This window comes from Apodemus sylvaticus, chromosome 8, assembly GCF_947179515.1.
Source record: "Apodemus sylvaticus chromosome 8, mApoSyl1.1, whole genome shotgun sequence".
NCBI lineage: Eukaryota > Metazoa > Chordata > Mammalia > Rodentia > Muridae > Apodemus > Apodemus sylvaticus.
Window position 1 is genome coordinate 1,005,081 of NC_067479.1, and position 22,053 is coordinate 1,027,133.

General features: G+C 36.8%; 1 protein-coding gene across 1 annotated transcript in view; it reads right to left on the reverse strand.

The window, feature by feature from the left end:
* Itgbl1 (integrin subunit beta like 1) overlaps nt 1-22,053 on the reverse strand; it is a 303,574-nt gene that overhangs the window by 159,197 nt on the left and 122,324 nt on the right. The window contains exons 5-7 of the mRNA XM_052190786.1: nt 19,881-20,021; nt 17,235-17,375; nt 2,566-2,712 (exon numbers count right to left, since the gene is read on the reverse strand). Of these exons, the coding sequence (XP_052046746.1) occupies nt 2,566-2,712; nt 17,235-17,375; nt 19,881-20,021 (429 nt within the window). The remainder of the gene's footprint in view (nt 1-2,565; nt 2,713-17,234; nt 17,376-19,880; nt 20,022-22,053) is intronic.

Genomic DNA, 22,053 nt, shown 5'->3' on the forward strand with positions numbered 1-22,053 from the left:
CTTTAAAGTTTGAGAACTGATGGGGCCTGTAATTGGTTTCTTCACTCTTGTAATCACCTTTGTGGTGGCTATTCATTCACAACTACAAAACTAACCCTTTCAAAGTTTTCCTGTGAGATGTTTGCTTCAGAGATCCCAGTCACAATAACAAATGTAGCCCCACAGGAAAGCAGAGTAAGCCAACCACGGATTCAAATGCAGGATGGGCTGTTGCATCTTGATTTTCATTCTCAAACTCCTATGGGGGAAAACTTACCCACCAATACCTTCAGTTCTGTTAAGGAAACTGGTGATTGTACATTTATACAGTGCATATAGAAGCTTATGCAAATTCATGGTTTAGTCAAGCTATTCATATTCAACATCCTGTTCATGCGATATTTTTTAAAATTTATTTATATTTTTTACACTCCATATTTTATTCCCTGCCCTCGCCATCCACCCTCTAACTGTTCCACATCCCGTAAGTCCTCCCCAATCCGTCTTTATGTGGATGTCCTCACTCCCCACTGCATCTGACCTCTGAAGCTGAGGAGAAGGGTATCCCTTTAGAAGGACCAGTAGTCTCAATTAATCTGGACTCCTGAGATCTCTCAAACACTGGACAATGAAACAAGCAGCATACACCAGCTGATATGAGGCCCCCAACACAATACAGTACAGGACTGCAGGATCTGTGTTCATTCAGAGATGATGCACATAACCCTCCAGAGACTGGATGCCCCAAGGAGTTTAGATGCAATATATTTTAACTACATTCTATTCCTCTAAAATAGTAGCTAAGAGGTGATCCTTGGGAAAGATGGAAAACAATAGGTATTAGACACCAAGCCTGCTCATAGTTTATTAAAAATTAAGATATAATTCCACAATATTTCCTTTGTACTTGTTCTGTGTATTGGAGTTTAGACAAATAAAAAGTCATGAGCACATGCATACATTTAAAGTGAATCTTGAGGTGTGAAAAATAATTTAGGAACTTTTCATATTTTATCATTATGTGATTTGCTATTTGCTTGTTCATGGTATAATTATTTCTACTAGTAATAAAATTTTATATTTTGATGACTTTATATAATGTGCATCTCTTAGATTTAAACAATTCTTCAAGTCCTCAAAACACAGACACAATCCTGTCTCTTGTTTGGGACTTTATAGCAATAGCAAAATCTTAAATGGCTAAAATGAAAACACCTGAAAAAGGATTTTCAGAAATAAAATCTATTTTGATATGAAGTTATCTTTTATTTCTCTTAAGGTTTTTGCTTTGGAATCATCTCCATTATTATAGAGTAATATAATTTATATTGCATACAAAGGGATATATGGATAAAATATATAAAGGAATATAATATAAATACATAGAATAAATAATAGTAACACTCCATGGGGTAGCCTCCAACATTTACTCCTATCACAGAGCACAATGTTGAAACTTTCACAAGAGAAGATAGTGAGGTCATATCAGTACCTGACTAAAGACTGTAAATGTGGATGTGTAAATGTATAAATAAGTAAAAGTTGTCTGAGGGATAGGACTGTTTCAACCCTTGTAAGTCCAGAAGTCTGACAGGATTATTTAGAATCATCTGAGAATATTTCATATTGGATGGAGCAGAGACTCCTCTCTGGGTTATTGGTAGAAGGTGGTATATTCAGAAGTATCTCCGACATTAAAATTCTCTGACCCATACTCCACTAGCTTACTCATAATATGTGTAGAATTAGTACACAACTTCATCATTCTGTCTTTATATCTAAAATACCAGGGTTTAAACACTAAAAGGTTAAACTTTGTCCTATATGAATTATATCTTAATAAATAAAGCACATTAGAAAAGCAACACAACAGAAAAAAATCACATTTTTCATCTAAAATTCAAGGCCCTTTCCTGTTCTGTTCTAAACAATGTTTCTAGTGGATTCTACAAACAGTTAAAAAAAAGCATGTGCCAGATTGATGCTGCTATTCTCAAGTAAGATATGAATTCATATTCTTACTTTGATAGAACAAAAAGAATGTTATTCCAGATGAGTTTTTCCTTATCCTGAGTTTTTTCCTGATCTGAGAGAGCACGAACACACCCGAGGCTAAACATCTTCCATAGAGGCAGCTTATTCACGCGTGTTTATACAACACGTTTCCAAGTGAACAATACCCAGTAAACAATGGTATTGGATTCCATAAATGTCAGTGGGCAATTAGATTCTCAAGTTCAGAAAGCTTTAAGCAAACATCTTAACTGTGCTTTTGTTGTTTTTAATGTATTGAACTGTATGAAACTAAACTGAAATTGAACAAGCTGAAGTAAAAAAAAATGGTGTGTGTGTGTGTGTGTGTGTGTGTGTCCACACAAAGAGAGAAAAAGGAGACAGAAAAAAAGACAGACTTTCTTTGTAGAGGTACTTTCCCTGATCAGATTGTAGCTTACCAATTCTGAAAAAAAGCAACATTTTTTTTTCTTTCAGATATCTCAGGTACAATCTACATAAGGTGCAAATGCGAGGAGGGGCATTCATTTGACCATACTATTAGAAAGCCATGATAAGACAAGCTTCACTTACCCCTTCCAGAGCAAGGAAGATCAGAGCTACCCTGGCACTTCTTGGCACTCTCCTCAGCTGACAATGGACAGTTCCTTGGGTGCTCACATTTCTTCCCATACCAGCCTGCTCTGCAGTCACATTTTCCACAGTTACACTGCCCGTGACCTACACAGTAAGGAGAAGGAGGAAGAAATTACATGAACATTATATAACCATAGTTTATAGCTTTTATTCTAAAAGTGACTGTCAGAAGTAAGTCTGGATCTTAATTTATACAATATTAACTATTAAGGCAGAGAACAATCCTTTTCCTCAAAAATTTAAACAACCAATGTACATTAATGGATTAAAAAGGACAAATGAAAGCAACAAGTATGGTTTAATAAGGCTTTTAATTGAACTCTCTTGAATTCTAGATAAATGTGTTTGTATTGGTCTGCTGAGAAGTAAATGGAATATTTGATGGATTTGGCAATTACTTCATGTGAAGAAGAACTATAGGAAATAGAAAACAATGATATTTTTGAAAGAGGTTTATCTTTCAAATAAACAGAAATAAGGAGCCACAAACTGACAACACACCAATAAAGTCTAGAATTAGCGAAGCTGCCCCCAACGCCCAAGCTTTATTATAATACAATATACACATAAAGAGGGTGTGATTGAAAGCATCAAAGGGAAGCGACTGAATGATGTATCTATATTACAACTTAATTTTTTAATTTATGATAATGTATATATTGAAAGTATACAGGAGTGAGTCTGCTCTTCAGATACACATGGTGAAATGATTGTTACAATCAAGCTAACGAGCAGATCTCTCATCCAACACAGGTGCCTGTTCAGGTTCCCAACACTTAAAGCACAAATCTAAACACCTTTCTCAAAAATATAAAGTATACAGAGCCCAGTAATTATATTTACAATGCTGAATGTTAGGGCTTCTGGATTTATTCATCTGTAATTTTTGTTGTTGTTTTGTTTTGTTTTGCTTTGTTTTGCTTTGTTTTTTGAGACAGGGTTTCTCTCTGTAGCCCTGGCTGTCCTGGAACTCACTCTGTAGATCAGGCTGGCCTGGAACTCAGAAATCCACCTGCCTCTGCCTCCCAAGTGCTGGGATTACAGGCATGTTCAACCATGCCCGGATCATCTGTAACTTTTAAAGTTTGTTTGCTTTGATCACCAACTTCCACCCTCCATGCTTGGGATCCATCCTTCTACTCTGTTTATAAGAATGTTTGGGGACATAAGTCTCATTTCCCCACTTAAAGTTATCCCACTATATTTAATCAAGCTTTTTCTGGAACCAGTTGAAACTTTTCTCTCACTGTTTTTTTTTACCCTTGGTAGGTAAGGAGGGGTATTAAAACAGGGTTTCACACAAGCCTGGCTGGCTTCAAACTCTTCACACAGATGAAATGAGGATGTCAACTCCTGATCCTCTTGACTCTGATCTTCCAAGTCTCAAGATGACATTTATGTATCACCACATCCAGATTTTAGTTTCATTTTGCTGAGAATTGTTCCTTTCTAAAGGAAATACATGGACAAAGAATGGAGCAGAGACCAAAGGAAAGGTCATCCAGAGGCTGCCCCACCTGGGACTCCATCCCATATGCAGCCTCCAAACCCAGTCACTGTTACTGATGCCAAGAAGTGCTTACTGATATGAGCCTGATACAGATGTCTACTGAGAGGCTCTGCCAGAGCCTTGCCGATACAGATGGAAATGCTTGCAGCCAACCATTGGACTGGGCACAAGGACCACAATGGAAGAGTTAGGGGACGGACTGAAGGAGTTGAAGGGGTTTGAAACCCCATAGGAAGAACAGCAATATCAACCAACCAGACTCCCGAGAGCTCCCAGGGACTATATCACCACCCAAAGAGGGACCTATGGCTCCACGTGCATATGTAGCAGAGGATGGCCTTAACTGACATCAATTGGAGGGTAGGCCCTTGGTCCTGTGAAGGCTTGATGCCCTGGCATAGGAAAATGCTAGGTTAATGCGGGAGTGGGTGAGTGGGTGGGAGAGTACCCACATAGAAGGGGTTTTCAGAAGGGGAAATCGGGAAATCAGGGAGGAGGATAACATTTGAAGTATAAATAAATAAAACAAAATTAAAAAACAAGAATGGAGACTGGAAAATTGTGTCAGCAGTAAAGAGCACTTTCTGCTCCTCCAGAAGACACAGAGTTTCAGCAAGCACTTAGTGGTTCAAAACTATCTTCTTTTTTCTTTTTTTATTCGATATATTCTTTATTTACATTTCAAATGATTTCGCCTTTCCTGGCTCCCTGCTCCCTGAAAGTCCCATAAGACCTCTTCCCTCCCCTTGTTCCCCCATCTACCCCTTCCCACTTCCCTGTTCTGGTATTCCCCTACACTGCTGCACTGAGCCTTTCCAGAACCAGGAGCCACTCCTTCCTTCTTCTTGGACATCATTTGATATGTGGATTATGTCTTGGGTATTCCACGTTTCTAGGCTAATATCCACTTATCAGTGAGTGCATAGCATGAGTGATCTTTTGAGACTGGGTTACCTCACTTAGGATGATGCTCTCCAGTTCCATCAATTTGTCTAAGAATTTCATGAATTCATTTTTTCTAATGGCTGAATAGTACTCCATTGTGTATATATACCACATTTTTTTTTTGTATCCATTCCTCCCCTGAGGGACATCTGGGTTCTTTCCAACTTCTGGCTATTATAAATAGGGCTGCTATGAACATAGTGGAGCATGTATCCTTATTACATACTGGGGAATCCTCTGGGTATATGCCCAGGAGTGGTATAGCAGGGTCCTCCACAAGTGTCATGCCCAGTTTTCTGAGGAACCGCCAGACTGATTTCCAGAGTGGTTGTACCAGTTTGCAACTCCAATCCTATTAAAAATGGGGTACAGAACTAAACAAAGAATTTTCACCTGAAGAATACCGGATGGCTGAGAAGCACCTTAAATGTTCCACATCATTAGTCATTAGGGAAATGCAAATCAAAACAACTCTGAGATTTCACCCCACACCAGTCAGAATGGCTAATATTAAAACTCAGGAGACAGCAGGTGTTGGTGAGGATGTGGAGAAAGAGGAACACTTCTCCACAACTATCTTTAATTCCATCCCAAGGGGGATCCAGTGCACTCTTCAGATACCAGGGTACCAGGAATGGCAATAATGCATATACATACACAGGGCAAAACACTCACACAAAAAATAAAATTTGGATAAGCTAATGAAAAACTAAAAAAAATAATCTAAGAATTTTATATTCCATATAATTATGATGTATCACTGCTCTTTTCTACATATCATAATGTTCTTATGGTTCTGCCATGCTATTGTAAATGCCAATTTTTTCATGGAAAATTATATTCAGTTATGTACATCTATATCTGTATACACATATATTCTTCATATACTCATCTAGCAGTAACCACTTTCTTCTAAACCTTGACTATTATGAAAAACAGCATGAAAGCAGGTAATAAAGATAAAACTTTAAGATAATGATTGTATTTTTTTGTGGAAATGTACCCAGAAATTTCGCCCTTTTCTTCCTCTAAAACCTTCAAATATACATGCCTTTGTTCTTCTTAAAATTCCTGACATCTTCCTTTATTAGAAATTATAAAATACACGTTGCAATTTTTTTAATTTAGTCTGATTGGATTTTGTCTGTTTTTATACTCTACTAACCTGGCTCTTTACAATGATAATATTAAAGATCAGAGGGAAATGATATAATAGTGATCATTACTATAAATATTTTAAGTAACAAATTAAATTCAACAAACATTTCTTGAATCTCTGTTACATGATAATCTATTCTGCAAGGTGCTGTCACTACTATTTTTCTATAGTGTAAGAAGGTGTATTGTTGACAAACACTTATCTGAGTATCTTCTTTTAGACTTTCCAATATAATAATTTTACTTATTGTTACATTTCATAAATCACTCAGTTCTATATAGCCTTTTGCAGTTTATCTGTCTTAGAGAAATTATTAGTTATTAACTAATTATTAGTTTTAGTGATTAGCTTTAACTGTCAACTAAGTTTATGGTCGCCTAAGAAGGGAGTCTCATTTGAAGGACTTTCTAAATAGATTGGCTTGTGGGGTATGTCTGTAGGGGACAGTTTTAATTTTTATTTGATATAGGAAGTCTTACCCTACTGTGGGCAACACTACTCTCTGGGCAGTGGCTCTTAGATTCTGAGCTGTATAAGAAAGATGGCTGGTTGTGGGCCTATTAAGTTGCTAGCTAGAAGCCTTCCTCCATGATTTTATTCTAAGGTCCTACTTAAGTTACTGGCAAGATTTCCCTTAATGGAGGTCTGTGACCTGAAATAAGTGAAACAAATCCTTCTCACCCCTAAGTTGCTTTAGATCACGGTGTTTGTCACAGTAACAGAATGAAACTAGAACACCATCCTTCTCAGCTCTCCTGAAAATAAGGACAAACTTCAAGTAAATTGACATCAGAAATGTATGTAAAAATAACTATTTTTGAGACAAAAAGCTTTAACATTTAAAGTACAATTCATTCTGCTGTTTTATACAAGGAAGTGGTTTTTAAATACTTAGAGACTAGAAAGAGATTCAGGTCAGGAACTGTTAGATCTGTAAGGACACAATACGGGACATGCTGCATTTGTAGCAGCTTAGTCAATGAGGACATTCTTAACAGTAAAACTAAAGGAATCCTTAAATTGAAGGAAGGAAAGTCTTATTTATTCTTGGAGGTTTGAAAACTGTAAATATCTGAGCAAATCAGATAAAAATGTCATAAAAGCCCTCTTTTACCCAAGAAGGCACCCCCTGCTGTTGTGACTTACAGGGATTAAAAAATTCAGCCAGGGCATGAATGTCAGAATACCCTATTCCATGGGGTTGGGGGGGATGGGGAGTAGGTGAGAGGTGGGAGGGGGAGGGGGAGGGGGAGGAGAGCTGGGGACAGCAGAATGAATTATACTTTAAATGTTAAAGTTTTTTTGTCTCAAAAATAGTTATTTTTACATACATTTCTGATGTATGTAAACAAGGACAGAGAGAAATCAAGGACTGCAGAGAGATAACATTGTTAAGCTGAAATCAGAGCATAAGCTCAAATTTCATAATGGTTTTTCCTATCTGAAGCTCATTTACATGGAAACATTTACAAAGAAGATCCAAGTATGATAATACACATCTTTAATCCCAGCACTGAGAGGCAGAGTTAGAGAAAAGCAGGTCTCTGAATTCAAGGCCAGCTAGGTCTTCATATTGAGTTACAGATCAACAAGGGTGACAAAAAGACCCTGTCTGCCAGATTATGAAGGGGACTGTGCATAAAAGACAGTCATAGCTATTAATAAGAGATATTTAGAGTTAGAATCTTGTTACTCACTATCAAAAGAAATTAATTATAGTGGGCTTAAGGCTACTTTTTCATATTTTAAATTATATTTATTTGTCATATATGTGGGAGGGGGTGGATGTGTATACCACACTGCACACTTGAGGATAAGACGTTAACTTTCTTAATGTAGGTCCCAGGAATAAAACTAATGTTGCAAGTGCCATTTCTCAGAGTCCTGTTACTGGCACCTAATGGTGTCTGATCAGCTGCATATGCCTAGAAGAAATCATCTTCAGAATTTTGTTTTAAGCCCTCATATTCACGTTCTGTTTCTGAGTCATTTTATGCATGTTTTAAATCTCTAAGCCTTTTCTACCTTTGTGTTATAGTAGTGCTATCTTTCCATGCCATTGTTACTTCTGTGTCCTTCACAGGACAGAGGAGGGTACAGCCTGTGATCTGCACCAGAGGTTTTTTTGTGCACTTGTAATATGAAGTTCTTAAGGATAAAATCCTGTGAATTTTGATTTCACTTCCAGTCATGCTAAATCTCAGAAAAGCTGGGGAACACATTTCTTCACTTTTGTCAACTGTGTGATGACCCTTAATTCGCTTATGATTTTTGCTTCAGTTTTGTACCTTAACCACAGCTTTTAGCTATTCAAAATCCTCTATAATCAGTTTGCTGATCAATATGCATTAAGAGACTATGAAATGGATATGACTGGCTCAGAAATCAGAGATATTGCTTTTGAACAGGAAGTACCAAGGTGGGAAAATACTGTCTGTCCCAAAATGACTGCTCTTATTCCCAAATAACCTGGGTATGTGTTTGTTTCCTTTTTCAATTTTTCAAAAAGCATTCAGTATCAGCCCAAAACTTTTAAACAGGGAGACATTAAAACAGGAGGGTGGTGCATAAGTCACACAAGATGTGAACACACAACAACTAGAAAAATGACAACATGGCATTTTTTTTTATTGTAAAGGAAGCAATATTTCCTAAGTCAAATATACCAATGAGGAAATATAAGAGTCATGGAAGTTTCCAATCCACAATGCTGAAAAGTAGAATTAAAATTGGCAGTGTTAGACTGTGTTGAATGACTTCAGTCTATAATCCCAGCACTCCAGAGGCTGAGATAAGATGACTGCTTCTAGCTTGATGTCAGTCTGAGCTACACAATGAATTCCAAGCCATACCTGCATGTGAAGTAAGACTATGTCTCAAAATAAATAAATGGATTTTTAAAATCCCATTGACTAATTTACACATTTACTCAAGACTGTTAGAATTTTTAACCAATTTTTTTCTCAGTAGTGAAAACTCTTCCTACATGTTGATTTCAAGAAGTCTGCTCTATGCTGTTGAAATAATTTTTCGAATGTTAGTAATTCCATTTTAAATAAAACTGTGCATTTCCTACAATGAATTTTAATCTGTTTAGTCAGAAACTCATTTAGAGTTGTAAAGTATTGATAACAGATTGCCAGGAAGTGGCTGAGTCAGAAAAGCACTTGAAAGTGTAAGGGATTGAAATGATGAAGCAGGCACTAACTCCTAAAGAGGAGGCAGGAAACTACAAAGTAACACTGTGGTCTCTTCTTGAGTTCTTAGTTCCTCAATTCCAAATTAGAATACCAGTTCAAAAGAAAATCCCGAAGATAAAAGGGCTAGATTTTGATTTAAAATAAAACAGAATTTAGGATAAAAGATCTGTTTGACATGAGAATCAGTTTGTCTAAGACACTTAAATATGCTATTAGATATTTTTTCAAAAGAAAATAAGGGAGAAGGATTTAAGATAAATAAAAAATAGGTGTTTTTACTAAGTATGCCACTGTTCTTTTCTAAGCCTCATCAGAATTTAATCTTTTTTTATTCAATATATTCTTTATTTACCTTTCAAATGATTTCTCCTTTCCTTGATCCCAACTCCCCAAAAGTCCAAAAACCCTCTTCCCTCCCCCTGTTCCCCCATCTACCCCTTCCCACTTCCCTGTTTTGATATTCCCCTACACTGCTGCACTGAGCCTTTCCAGAACCAGGAACCACTCCTTCCTTTTCTTGGTCATCATTTGATATGTGGATTATGTCTTGGGTATTCCAAGTTTCTAAACTAATATCCACTTATCAGTGAGTGCATAGCACGAGTGATCTTTTGAGACTGGGTTACCTCACTTAGGATGATGTTCTCCAGTTCCATCCATTTGTCTAAGAATTTCATGAATTCATTTTTTCTAATGGCTGAATAGTACTCCATTGTGTATATATACCACATTTTTTGTATCTATTCTTCTGTTGAGGAACATCTGGGTTCTTTCCAGCTTCTGGCTATTATAAATAGGGCTGCTATGAACATAGTGGAGCATGTATCCTTATTACATGCTGGGGAATCCTCTGGGTATATGCCCAGGAGTGGTATAGCAGGGTCCTCCGGAAGTGTCATGCCCAGTTTTCTGAGGAACCACCCGACTGATTTCCAGAGTGGTTGTACCAGCTTGCAATTCCACCAGCAGTGGAGGAGTATTCCTCTTTCTGCACATCCTCACCAACACCTGCTGTCTCCTGAGATTTTAATATTAGCCATTCTGACTGGTATAAGATGAAATCTCAGGGTTGTTTTGATTTGCATTTCCCTAAAGACTAATGATGTTGAATATTTCTTAAGGTGCTTCTTAGTCATCCAAAGTTCTTCAGGTGAAAATTCTTAGTTTAGCTCTGTACCCCATTTTTTGATAGGGTTATTTGGTTTTCTGGTGTCTAACTTCTTGAGTTCTTTGTATATATTGGATATCATCCCTCTGTCAGATGTAGGGTTGGTGAAGATCTTTTCCCAATTTGTTGGTTCCTGATTTGTCCTTTTGACTGAGTCCTTTGCCTTACAGAAACTTGATAATTTTATGAGTTCCCATTTGTCATTCTTAATCTCATAAAATTAAGAGCATAAGCTATTGGTGTCTTGTTCAGGAACCACATGGTCATTTCATTAGATGCTGAAAATGTATTTGACAAAATTCAGCATCCTTTCATGCTAAAAATTATGGAAAGAACAGGAATTCAAGGCCCATACCTAAACATAGTAAAAGCAATATACAGCGAACCGGGACCCAACATCAAACTAGATGGAGAGAAACTTGAAGCAATCCCACTAAAATCAGGGACTAGACAAGGGTGCCTCTCTCTCCATATCTTTTCAATATAGTACTTGAGGTACTAGCTAGAGCAATTATACAACATAAGGGGGTCAAAGGGATACAAATTGGAAAGGAAGAAGTTAAACTATCACTATTTGCAGATGATATGATAGTACACTTAAGCGACCGAAAAAACTCTACCATTGAACTCGTACAGCTGATAAAAAACTTCAGCAAAGTGGCTGGTTATAAAATCAACTCAAGCAAATCAGTAGCACTCCTATACTCAAAGGATAAGCAGGCTGAGAAAGAAGTTAGGGAAATGACACCCTTCACAATAGCCACAAACAATATAAAGTATCTTGGTGTGAATCTAACCAAACAAGTGAAAGATCTGTATGACAAGAACTTCAGGTCTCTGAAAAAGGAAATTGAAGACGACCTCAGAAAATAGAAAAATCTTCCATGCTCATGGATTGGCAGGATGAATATAGTTAAAATGGCCATCTTGCCAAAAGCAATATACAGATTCAATGCAATACCCATCAAAATCCCAACTCAGTTCTTCATAGACTTAGAAAGAGCAATTCTCAAATTCATCTGGAATAATAAAAAACCCAGGATAGCTAAAACTATTCTCAACAGTAAAAGAACTTCTGAGGGAATCAGTATCCCAGACCTCAAGCAATACTACAGAGCAATAGTGTTAAAAACTGCATGGTGTGTTACAGTGACAGGCAGGTGAATCAATGGAATAGGATTGAAGACCCAGAAATGAACCCACACATCTATGGTCACTTGATCTTTGACAAGGGAGCTGAAAACATCCAGTGGCAAAAAGATAGCCCTTTCAACAAATGGTGCTGTTTCAATTGGAGATCAGCATGCAAAAGAATTTGAATTGATCCATTTTTATCTCCTTGTACTAAGCTCAACTCCAAGTGGATCAAGGACCTCCACATAAAGACAGACACACTGAAACTAATAGAAAAGAAATTGGGGAAGACCCATGAGAATTTAATCTTTCCAGTTGTGAGAACCAAAAGGGATTCCCACTATACTGATTTGAATGTAATGCTTCCAGGCTGTTTTGTCAAATCCATGTATATTTTAAACCTATAGGAGCTAATCTCATTTCTTTTAACAAGTGTTCTTTAAACTGCATAGACAAATCAACAAAATTGAGAAGAAAGGCATAATATGTTCTTTATCCCTGATCTTAACATCAAGTATTCAAATAAGTAATACCCTGCACACATGGGCGTGCATGCTCACATGCATATACCTATGCTCTCCTCCACATACCTACACACATATACATGTATACACATGTACATACAAATGCATGAATCCTCATATATTCACCCACAAATAGGTTTGTGAATAATCTACATACTGCAAATGTGAATGTGTCCCAGGCTACCTCACATGGTTCAAGAAGGTTCACAGCATAACTAGCAATGCAGTATTTATCCATCCCAGGAAGGCAGCACAGACTCTCTGGCAATTTCAGGATGAGTGTGACATCCAAACCTATGTTTCATTTATGGATTGTCCCTTCCCCCACAGCATTGAGCTGGCTGGCAGTCCCCTCTCTTCCGCTGGTGTTATCTCAGGCCCTTGCTCCTTGGGAACAATAAGGTGCTTTCACCTTGCTGACCAAGGCTGCCTCAAGGCAGTCTCACCTGGAGACCAGCAGAGACCGGCTAGACTTGAAGCAGGCGACCCACTGAGAAGTGGAGCCAAGGAGTTCTGGAGCCAAGGAGTTCTAGGCCTGCTCCTTGATGTGTGTGTGTGTGTGTGGGGGGGGGGGGGAGCACGGTTGTTTTCAATAGACTATATATTTTGGCTAAATAATAGTAAAGTCAGTCTTGATCGGCAAACTGTCGTCTCGACTCAATTTCTCTTTTTGTCCCCTTCCCGTTTATCCCCAGAATTCTCTTCCAGGTCCCCGGTTCACATGTGGCCTCGGGCGGCTACAATGGATTGTGCTCCCTTGAGTTACAATGGCTAAACTATAAAAAAAAATCACTCTATGGTAAATTTAGTTAAAAGAATTTCAAAGAGTTCTTTTCTCCTAGAGAAAATATCGCTTCTTTTAAAATGATCAAAAAAAAAGCATGGATGTAAATCTAATGCTTACAAGTAGCTACTTAAAGTGGACACAAAGACCATCAACAGGAAAAACTTCAACAGGAATAAGCTATACTTAGCTAATTATATATATAACGTTATTTTTAAAATCTAATTCTATATTGATTTTTTTTCATTCAAGACAAGGCAGGATAGCTATATTTAGCAATTTTCTTCCATGTTTTTCTTCATGCTTTAGTAATATATCATTACAAAGTGCCCCATGTAATATAGTTTTATCATACTATTTCATTTTCCAAATTAATGCAGTCCATCTTATGCTCTCATCATTTTGGTATATTAGACAAGAAGGATAAAGGTTAAGGTCATCCTGGAGTATACTGTTCTAATTCTGGAGTTTGGAAAATAGGATGGTTGGTAGTCATTCAGAATCATGAGGTTGGAGAGGTGACTCTGGTTCAGGGCAATTGCTTCTCTTCCAGAAGACCTGAGTTCAGTTCCTAGTACCCATGTTGGAAACTTCATAATTGCCTGTAATTCCAGCTCCAGAGGATACAATGTACTACTCTGGTCTCTAAGGATACTTTTACACACGCATGCACACCCACATGAGTACTACTTTGCATTTTCAGTTGTACCCTTTTTATTTCAATCATTAGATGGTGTCATATAGAATTTTGTTCAGAATGTGTTCCTCTATGTGTGTGTGTGGGGGGGGGAAGGAATTGTGTAGGATGTTTATGAAAGAATACACACAATTTTATGCTGTGTTAATACTATCACCTAGAAATGAAAGAAGTGAATGGAGCTAATTAATTTAGAGGCAGGTATCATATTCCAATACATATGTACCCCTGTACTTGTGAATTACTAAGTATAAGATTTATATACTTGAGTGTAATGTGGATACAGTTTACACTTAAGTGTACTGTTGATAGGTGAACAGATAGGCATAGTTGGAGGAAATGAACAAAATGAGAATATCAATTAAAAACACTGACTTAAGCTAATACACTTATATGTTTCTGTTAGACTTAAATAAGACCAATGTTCTCAGGAGAACAAGGATGACAACTAAATATAAATCACTTTCCATCCAAGCCTTTTTACATTCCTGCCTTGCAAAAATCACTGGAGAATACTGATGCTGGCTTCTTTATGTGCTATCACACAAAGGTATTAACAACCTTGGTAATCAAATGTATGCCACCCTTTCTACATTATAGGTGAAAGAGGTAATTAGTAAATCTGCAATGTCTAATGGATCTCGGCATATTATATAAAACTCAACTGGCATAATCAGGATTTAAAAGTACTCTAGCAATTGATGCCCTATATCATCTGGAAGTTAAAAAAAAAAACAACCTAAGAATTTGGATATTCATAAAGCTGTTCTCCCTCACAAAAATAAGTAAACTTGAAAAACTGCAATTGTATATTTTGCAAACTAAAGCACACCAGTGCTTGAGCTACATGAATGTTTAGATGATAATGGCATGGCAAATACTGTGAAAGTGCTTAATTCCATGAAATTATTTCCTTTTATGAATTCGTGCAAAATATCAAATGGACTAAGATGTAATTGTAGCACTATGCAGGAGTCTGACCAACTAAAGATCTACATTCATGAGAGTTTCTACTTTTAAATTTCTTATAAGTGTGGGAATCATGCTTAGACTGACCATGTTCAAACCACTTCAGCCAGAGAAACAGAAATAACAATTACACATTAATGTCTTGTTGCTCACATCAAAGCTGACTGCCATCACTTATTCCCACCTCTGTCTATACCCACAGCATGAGCCACATATGAGAGATGAGTCATTCTCTCCCCTCTCTTCCAATCCTACCAGCCAGGTAGCCATAACTATTCAACCACCTTTTTTTCATGGAATCTAGAGGTCATATAGAAAATGGGAAGAGAAAGAAAACAAGACTGAAGAGGTTAAGTCAAGAAAACATGAATTCTTGGTGGAACTGCACCTGTTTAGTTTACAATAGTAGCTCTAAGCCTGAGAAACATGCTATAAGACCTGAATTTATAGAAATCTAAAGGGTTCCCTGTGGTATTACTTCTCATATTCATCTATGAATCCAGTGGGATAGACCAGCTCACAGGACCCTGAATAATCACTAAGATGCAGAAAATATGAATGACCAAGCCCAGAGAGACCAAGCTCAGAATCTAGATCAGATATGGATCTAACAAGGGAGAAAGAACTCATGGAACAAAAAAACCTAGACCTCATATCGACATGTCAAAGCTTAGTTTCTGCTCTCACTCCATATATATGCATATATATCACCATTTGATCACTTACCGTGTTTTCTCATTTTAAATTGTCTTAATTCGTATTTGCCTCTAGAAAACATTAAAAACTTAAAGGCATTCACGACCTTAAATTCTTACATTCAATGAGCCTCGAAATGTACCAACTTTGACTTGCTGATGGTCTTGTATGCTTACAATGTCCCAAAATAAAATTGAAAATTTGCTTCTATAAATGACCATTGTAAATGGCACCAGCATTTACTTAGAGAACTAGGCTAGAAATGCGATTGTGGCAGTCTTCAGCACTCGCTTAGTAGTCTACTTCCTTTCTCATATATTTTGCTTATTTCCCTCTTGTTCCAAGAAAGTATCATAGTCCTCTCTTCTTCCTGTCTTGGATGTCCTCTTATATTTCATTAACTGAAAGCCTGCTTTTAAGACAGAATCCCACCTCTGTGATCCAGCAGTATCCTGTCATGGGTACCCACCTTCATGGATAGCCACATCTCCCTAATTAGAATACTAAACAAGCTCAGGTCCCAACAGTCTCTGTGTTCCTTAGCATGTAAAAAGCACTCAATAATTGTTAGCTTAAAAAAAAGCAATGTAATGATAGTAATGATCCAGGAGAACACTCACATTACCTAAAATACTATGACTAAAATATGTTGTAATGTTTGAGGTATTTTAGAAAGGTGTTCTGCAGGAGACCATTCTGGAAGCAGGTTCTCCCCAGCCTTTGAAGTTACACAATCATGATTATGTAGGACAACTCTTTTTACCTCCTTTTGCTGGCAAACTTTCCAGAGACCAGGGGAATTTTCTGTCTACCTGCAAGTACCAACCAACCAATCAGGCTGAAGAGGCACATGCACATTAATATCCCCGTCTTCTGGTTAATTAAGCAAAATGACTTTGAATCTGAAACTTCACTCTGGAGGAGTGCGCACATTTGTGTATGAGTGTGCATTCCTTTACTTGTATGTATGTACCCAGATGATGATGTCAGGTATCCTTTTTTTATAACTCCCTTCCTTGATCCTTGAGAGGGGTCTCTCAAACTAGTTGGCAAGCAGCAAGCCCTCAAAATAGTTGGCAAGCCTGACAGCAAGCCATCATCCTGTGTGTGTCTTACTGTAGTTACAGGCATGCATACAGTGATATTCAGCTTTTATGTGGGTCCTGGGACCCAAACACAGGACCTCATGTTTATATGCTAAATGTTGTTATCCACTGAATTCTCTCTAATCCCCAAATATTTTCTCCTTGGTCTGCATATTGTGGGTTCTGTACATACCCAGGTCATGTTTGCTTCCATCACTACTGGACCCAGTAACCCAGACACAGCCCATAAGCTGGCATATAGTATCTGCTCCATAAATATTTAAAATATAAAATGTTTGAGTCCATTAACAAATATTCAATTCTAGATTGTATTATAGAATACTTTTGTGATATTTTGTACCAGTTTATGAATATATCGTTCTCCAAGAACTGTATTGCCCTAACGTTTGGCATATATTTCTCTTTCAGTCCCTTGCTGACAGCCAGCAGGTGTACTAGTTCTGCAGTCTTAGAGCTGAGTTGAACAGATATTTGGAGCTAATGCATCTCCTCAGCAAGGGATCAGGCTAATTTAAAGAGTGTAGGTGGGCGAATCCTTTGCAGAATGTCTGAAATCTCTCGAGGTTGCCCACATTACTGAGAGGAGCACTGCAGAATATAGAAGGCCTAGAGATACAAGTTCAGTTTGTCTCCATGTATGTGTTAATCAGAATGACCCTGCATAACAGAAAAGTGAATCTTTTATATAAAGATAAGAATTAGAAGCTGCCTTACCTGAACAGAAATCATCAGAGTATCGATCATAAACAGCTCTGCAGTCCCTTTCATCACACTCGCATGTGTCCCCATGAATGTCTCCCCAGTCCCCAGTCGGATCAACATCATGGCAAGAACATTCACCACATACACATGTTCCTAGATGGGATAAAAAAGGAATCTTATGGGGGTCCAGACAAGACAACAAGTATAAAAGACAGCATCTTGTATATGTATTATTTAAACTACTAATTCTTTTACATTTTGGATTATGCATCTTTAAGATAAAATATTCTAAGAAGAAACACCATGTGAAGTTGATGGTAGAGATTTCTTAAAAATAAGATGTATATATAATTTGTGATATTGTTAGATATATAACTAACATTGCATTAATTTTTCTCAAAGATAATATTAAAACAATATGTAATGTTTGTCTGCAAGAAATTTAGAAACAATTCGGACAAAAAGTAAAGACAAAGGTAACAGAATGTCTAGTAAACTCAAAAATTGTTATCACCAACATTTTGTGATGTAAGATGTATGTATCTTAAGAACTAGAGTAGTGCAGTGTGAATGGAGCATCCGGGGTAGACAATATGGATGTATCAAGAAGGGGGAAAGTCTTAGCCAACTTTAGAGGTAGAATATAAAGAAACTAAATAGGATGATCGGGAGGGTGGGGTCCTTAAGTGCCAGGGAAGGGACTTAAATTCCCTTCCCTGGAATTCGACTAAAATTTTCAATGTTCAAAATAAAGCCATAGGATATTAACAAATTTATTTTTATTCAAATTATATGAAACAGAATTACTAAAAGAAAAATGAAATATAGTTAACTACATGAAAATTTGAAATTGAGATTAGGATCCATATTTATGCAATTAATCCATATTTATGCATGTAGAGGGCAAAAGTATACCCAAAAACATACAAACAATTCTTGGGCATCAAGACCTAATGTTAAAATATACCTAACTATAACACAGGCAAAGACAGAGTACAAGAAGTATCATAGGGAATTAATAATAAGCATGACCAGGGTTGACAATGTAGAGAAATATTACTAGGATTTGGGGATGAGACCATAATAGTGAATTAAAATTACTTTGGATGTTAGATTGTCACTGGTAATGAGGCATGCAGAATCTAGAGTCTTTGAAGATATGGCTAGATGTACTACAAATGCTGGCTCTGAAGTAGAAACAACTAAAAAAAATCACAAAGGGAGACAGATGCGGAGATAGAAAACCTTGGGAAGAAATCAGGAGTCATAGATGCAAACATCAACAACAGAATACAAGAGATAGAAGAAAGAATCTCAGATGCAAAAGATACCATAGAAAGCATTGACTCAATAGTTAAAGAAAATGCAAAATGCAAAAGGCTTGTAACCCAAAACATCCAGGAAATCCAGGACACAATGAGAAAGTCAAACCACTGAAGCCAATCGAATACAAAAGATTTAGGCAGAAGAGAAGTGCTTATGAACACAAAGTAAGTTAGTGTGATATGTAGTAGAAAGAAGTCCACATGAGCAGAGGCCTTCCCTTGCAATTATTATTTTTGGGGGTGTGGTAAGCCCAGGGATTTGACTTTCTTCTTCTATATTTATCAATATTTAAGACACTGGGTTTCTCTATGAGAATAGTCTATTAACATGACTTGCACCTTTATAGAAATGAAAAGCAAAGCTTACCCAGCTTTCTATTCTAATTGCCTTAAAGAAAGCAAAAAAAGCACTCCTCTACATCACCAGTCAAGTAATGTCTCTTTGACCAACCTCCATAGAAAAGGAAAATATCAAGTATTTGAAATAATAAACAAAAACAAACAAACAAACAAAAATCCAAAAAAAAGTGGGAAAACAAACAAACTGTGCTGATGAGATGGTTAAGTGAATAAATCGACCAAGCCTGACACCTGAGTCTGATCACCAGGACCCACATGGTAAGGCTGTAACAAGTAGTTCTCTGACATTCACATGCATGCAGTGACAAATGTATACCCATACATATATACACATGGGCACAAAAATATACTGATGAAATGATTTTTAAATTTTATTTTATATCAGTAGTTAATAACCTAAATTATATTTGATAAGCATTTAAATATCTCTTTAAGGTCATTCTAAAATGTATAGGGCCGTTCGATGTCTGGTTTCTATCATCTATTTTGTTCAATGTATTTCAGAATTGCATTCAGAAGTTAAGGTCATTTATTCGAATATGGCACTTCAGATTTCAACCTTCCATTTCTGTGATTAAGACAGGAGGGTAGTCTAACTGTCCTCTGGACAATCAGATACTCATGCTGTCCATGGTTCTGTTAGTCAAGAGATGTTTTTAGCACAGCATCTCCAGGAATTGCCTTATAGCTTTGTTGTAGCAGTTTTGGAAAGACGTTAAAGAAATTTCTTCCCCTGTTCTCTATTTGCTCAGGAAAGCTTAAATAATAACAACATAAGTTATTTTCCATTATCTACTCAGTAAAGAACAAGAAATAAAAGATTTTCAATGTCCATATGGATTTCCACCAAAATAAATGATTATGGATGATGACTTTGTCCCACCCTGAAGGAAATACATTGAGAAAATAGAGCTTAGTAATAGTGATTGTTCTTTACCACCAGGTCATGTAGTAATGTGAATGGGTGACACACCTCGGTTGCTACAGACTTTGCCATCTGGAGATGTGCATCTTCGTTTGCTTTCCCAGGGGGTGATGTCACATTGGAACTCGCATTTATCTCCATGCCAACCAGCTTCACAGTAACAGTTTCCACAGTAACACTTCCCATGGCCTTTACCCAAAAGAATTTTATACAGTGAGGAAAAAAAGCAACTTTTAAAAGCAGCCTTATCTTTCTACCTTTTCATAAACATTTGGATATAACAAAGGATTCTCAGACCTTTGCTATAAAATTAATCAAGTTGTGGGGTTTTTTCTCCCCAAATATCAGAGTTGCACTTACATCTATATAATTATACAAATAAAGGCAGCTAATATGTCCTTTGCCTTGGCCTACAAGGAAAGTGATTAAGATGACAGTATTTGCAAAGAAATTACACAAATGACTCTGAAAGTCCAGTACTCTACCATCTGAAGTACATGCATTATTTGAACATATACAAGTCTTACCATGTGGATGTTTCTTGAAACTAATTAATATCATTTATTTAAAATCAATTATTGAGAAAGTAGTAGTTCACATTTATTTAGACATGCTTTATTAGTGGCTGGAGTAGTCTCAAACCAGAGGAAATGTTTCATCTTCTCATTCCTCTGTGTCCCACAAGCTCTTGTGTTCTACCATGTGGAAAGTTCTGAATTAAATCAGTAAAATGCAATGCATTCTGAGCCTCATAACCAAACTATAACTCTAGTGTCAAGAGAATACAAATGGGAGTCAATAAGACACATCACCTTGAGTTGAAATGCCAAGCTATAGTGCCCATCTTGTCATATTTTTCATTTTTACTTATACAACCCACCAAGCCATATGTGACAAACTGCCATCACTATTTTTCATTCTGAGTATCTCACTGGCCTTCTCCAACATAGTATTTACCTTTAAGTTCACTTTCTGCATGTTCTCTTCTTTATAGTTATTCCACACAAGCACAGATGAATGTCCTATTTATTTCTTATTCTAGACTTTCTAATCATAAAAGTTTGTAATTTGTGAGACTCTGACTAAGGTATTTATTTTTCCAATTCTCTCTTCTAGGGCCATAATTTTGGGATTGCCATGGAAATGTGGCTCTGTGGCTACTTTGTAATTGCTTACTAGTACATTTTCCATTAGGCATTATGATACGCCTTTGTTAATTAAGTCTCATAAATATTTATACTTTATGTGCAAGTTTCTAAAAAAGTTATAAAATCCAAAAAGGATTTGTTTTAAAATAATCATTAGTATAAGTGGTTAATCCTGAAAGTAAACAGAGAAGGGTGGACTTGGATGATAGTGATGGGGAGATAGAAAAAGTAGAGGAAGGAGAAAGTGGGGTCCAGATATATTGTATGAGGGAAGAATCTATTTTCAATTTTAAAATTATGGGGCTAATTAGAAAAGAAAACTAATGTAAAGCTACACTTTAATGAAGACAGGGAAAATAATTCAAATGAAGGGTAAGAAAAAAAACATTGAGACAGCAGAATATTATTAAAACGTAACTTCACTAAAATGTATATCCCAGGTAACAGACATAAGTTTGTATGGTGTGTGTAAACTGATGGAGAAAATTTTTTTTCTGTGCAGTATCAGTGATAGACTAAAGAAACCTTTCTCAAGAGATTGTTTTCATGTGAGCAACACATGAAAAGCCCTAGGATTCTAAGCAAGAGCACTCTCAATGCATTATTTGATACTGGTATCTGTGGTCAGAGAAATGCCAATGAGGGCATATACAAGGGCCACCCCACCTACTCAGATGATAAGAGGAGGGAAAATGGGGGAAAGATTGTGGAGGGGTGACTGGGAGGGGGCAGTTGGTGATGGTACATATGTCTCTGTCCTCAGTGATTAACTGGATACAGTTGCAAAGTAGTTCTTTCAGGTGTCATAAGACATAATAAATATATGATCACATGTAAAGCATGTGTTATATGCCTTTGGTAATAGGAAATGCTAGAGGAAAAATAACTGAATAATGGTAAGTCATAATAAAGGTCAGGGGAGTATCATCAACAGATAGGGGAGGCCATCATAATCCACTGTCTCTGTTAAGGCATGGAAGTATTTAAAGACTTTTGATTTGCAACAAGAATAAAATTTAAACAGTTAAGAGATGCAACCCACTACATAAACAAACTCAAATAGGACCTCAGAA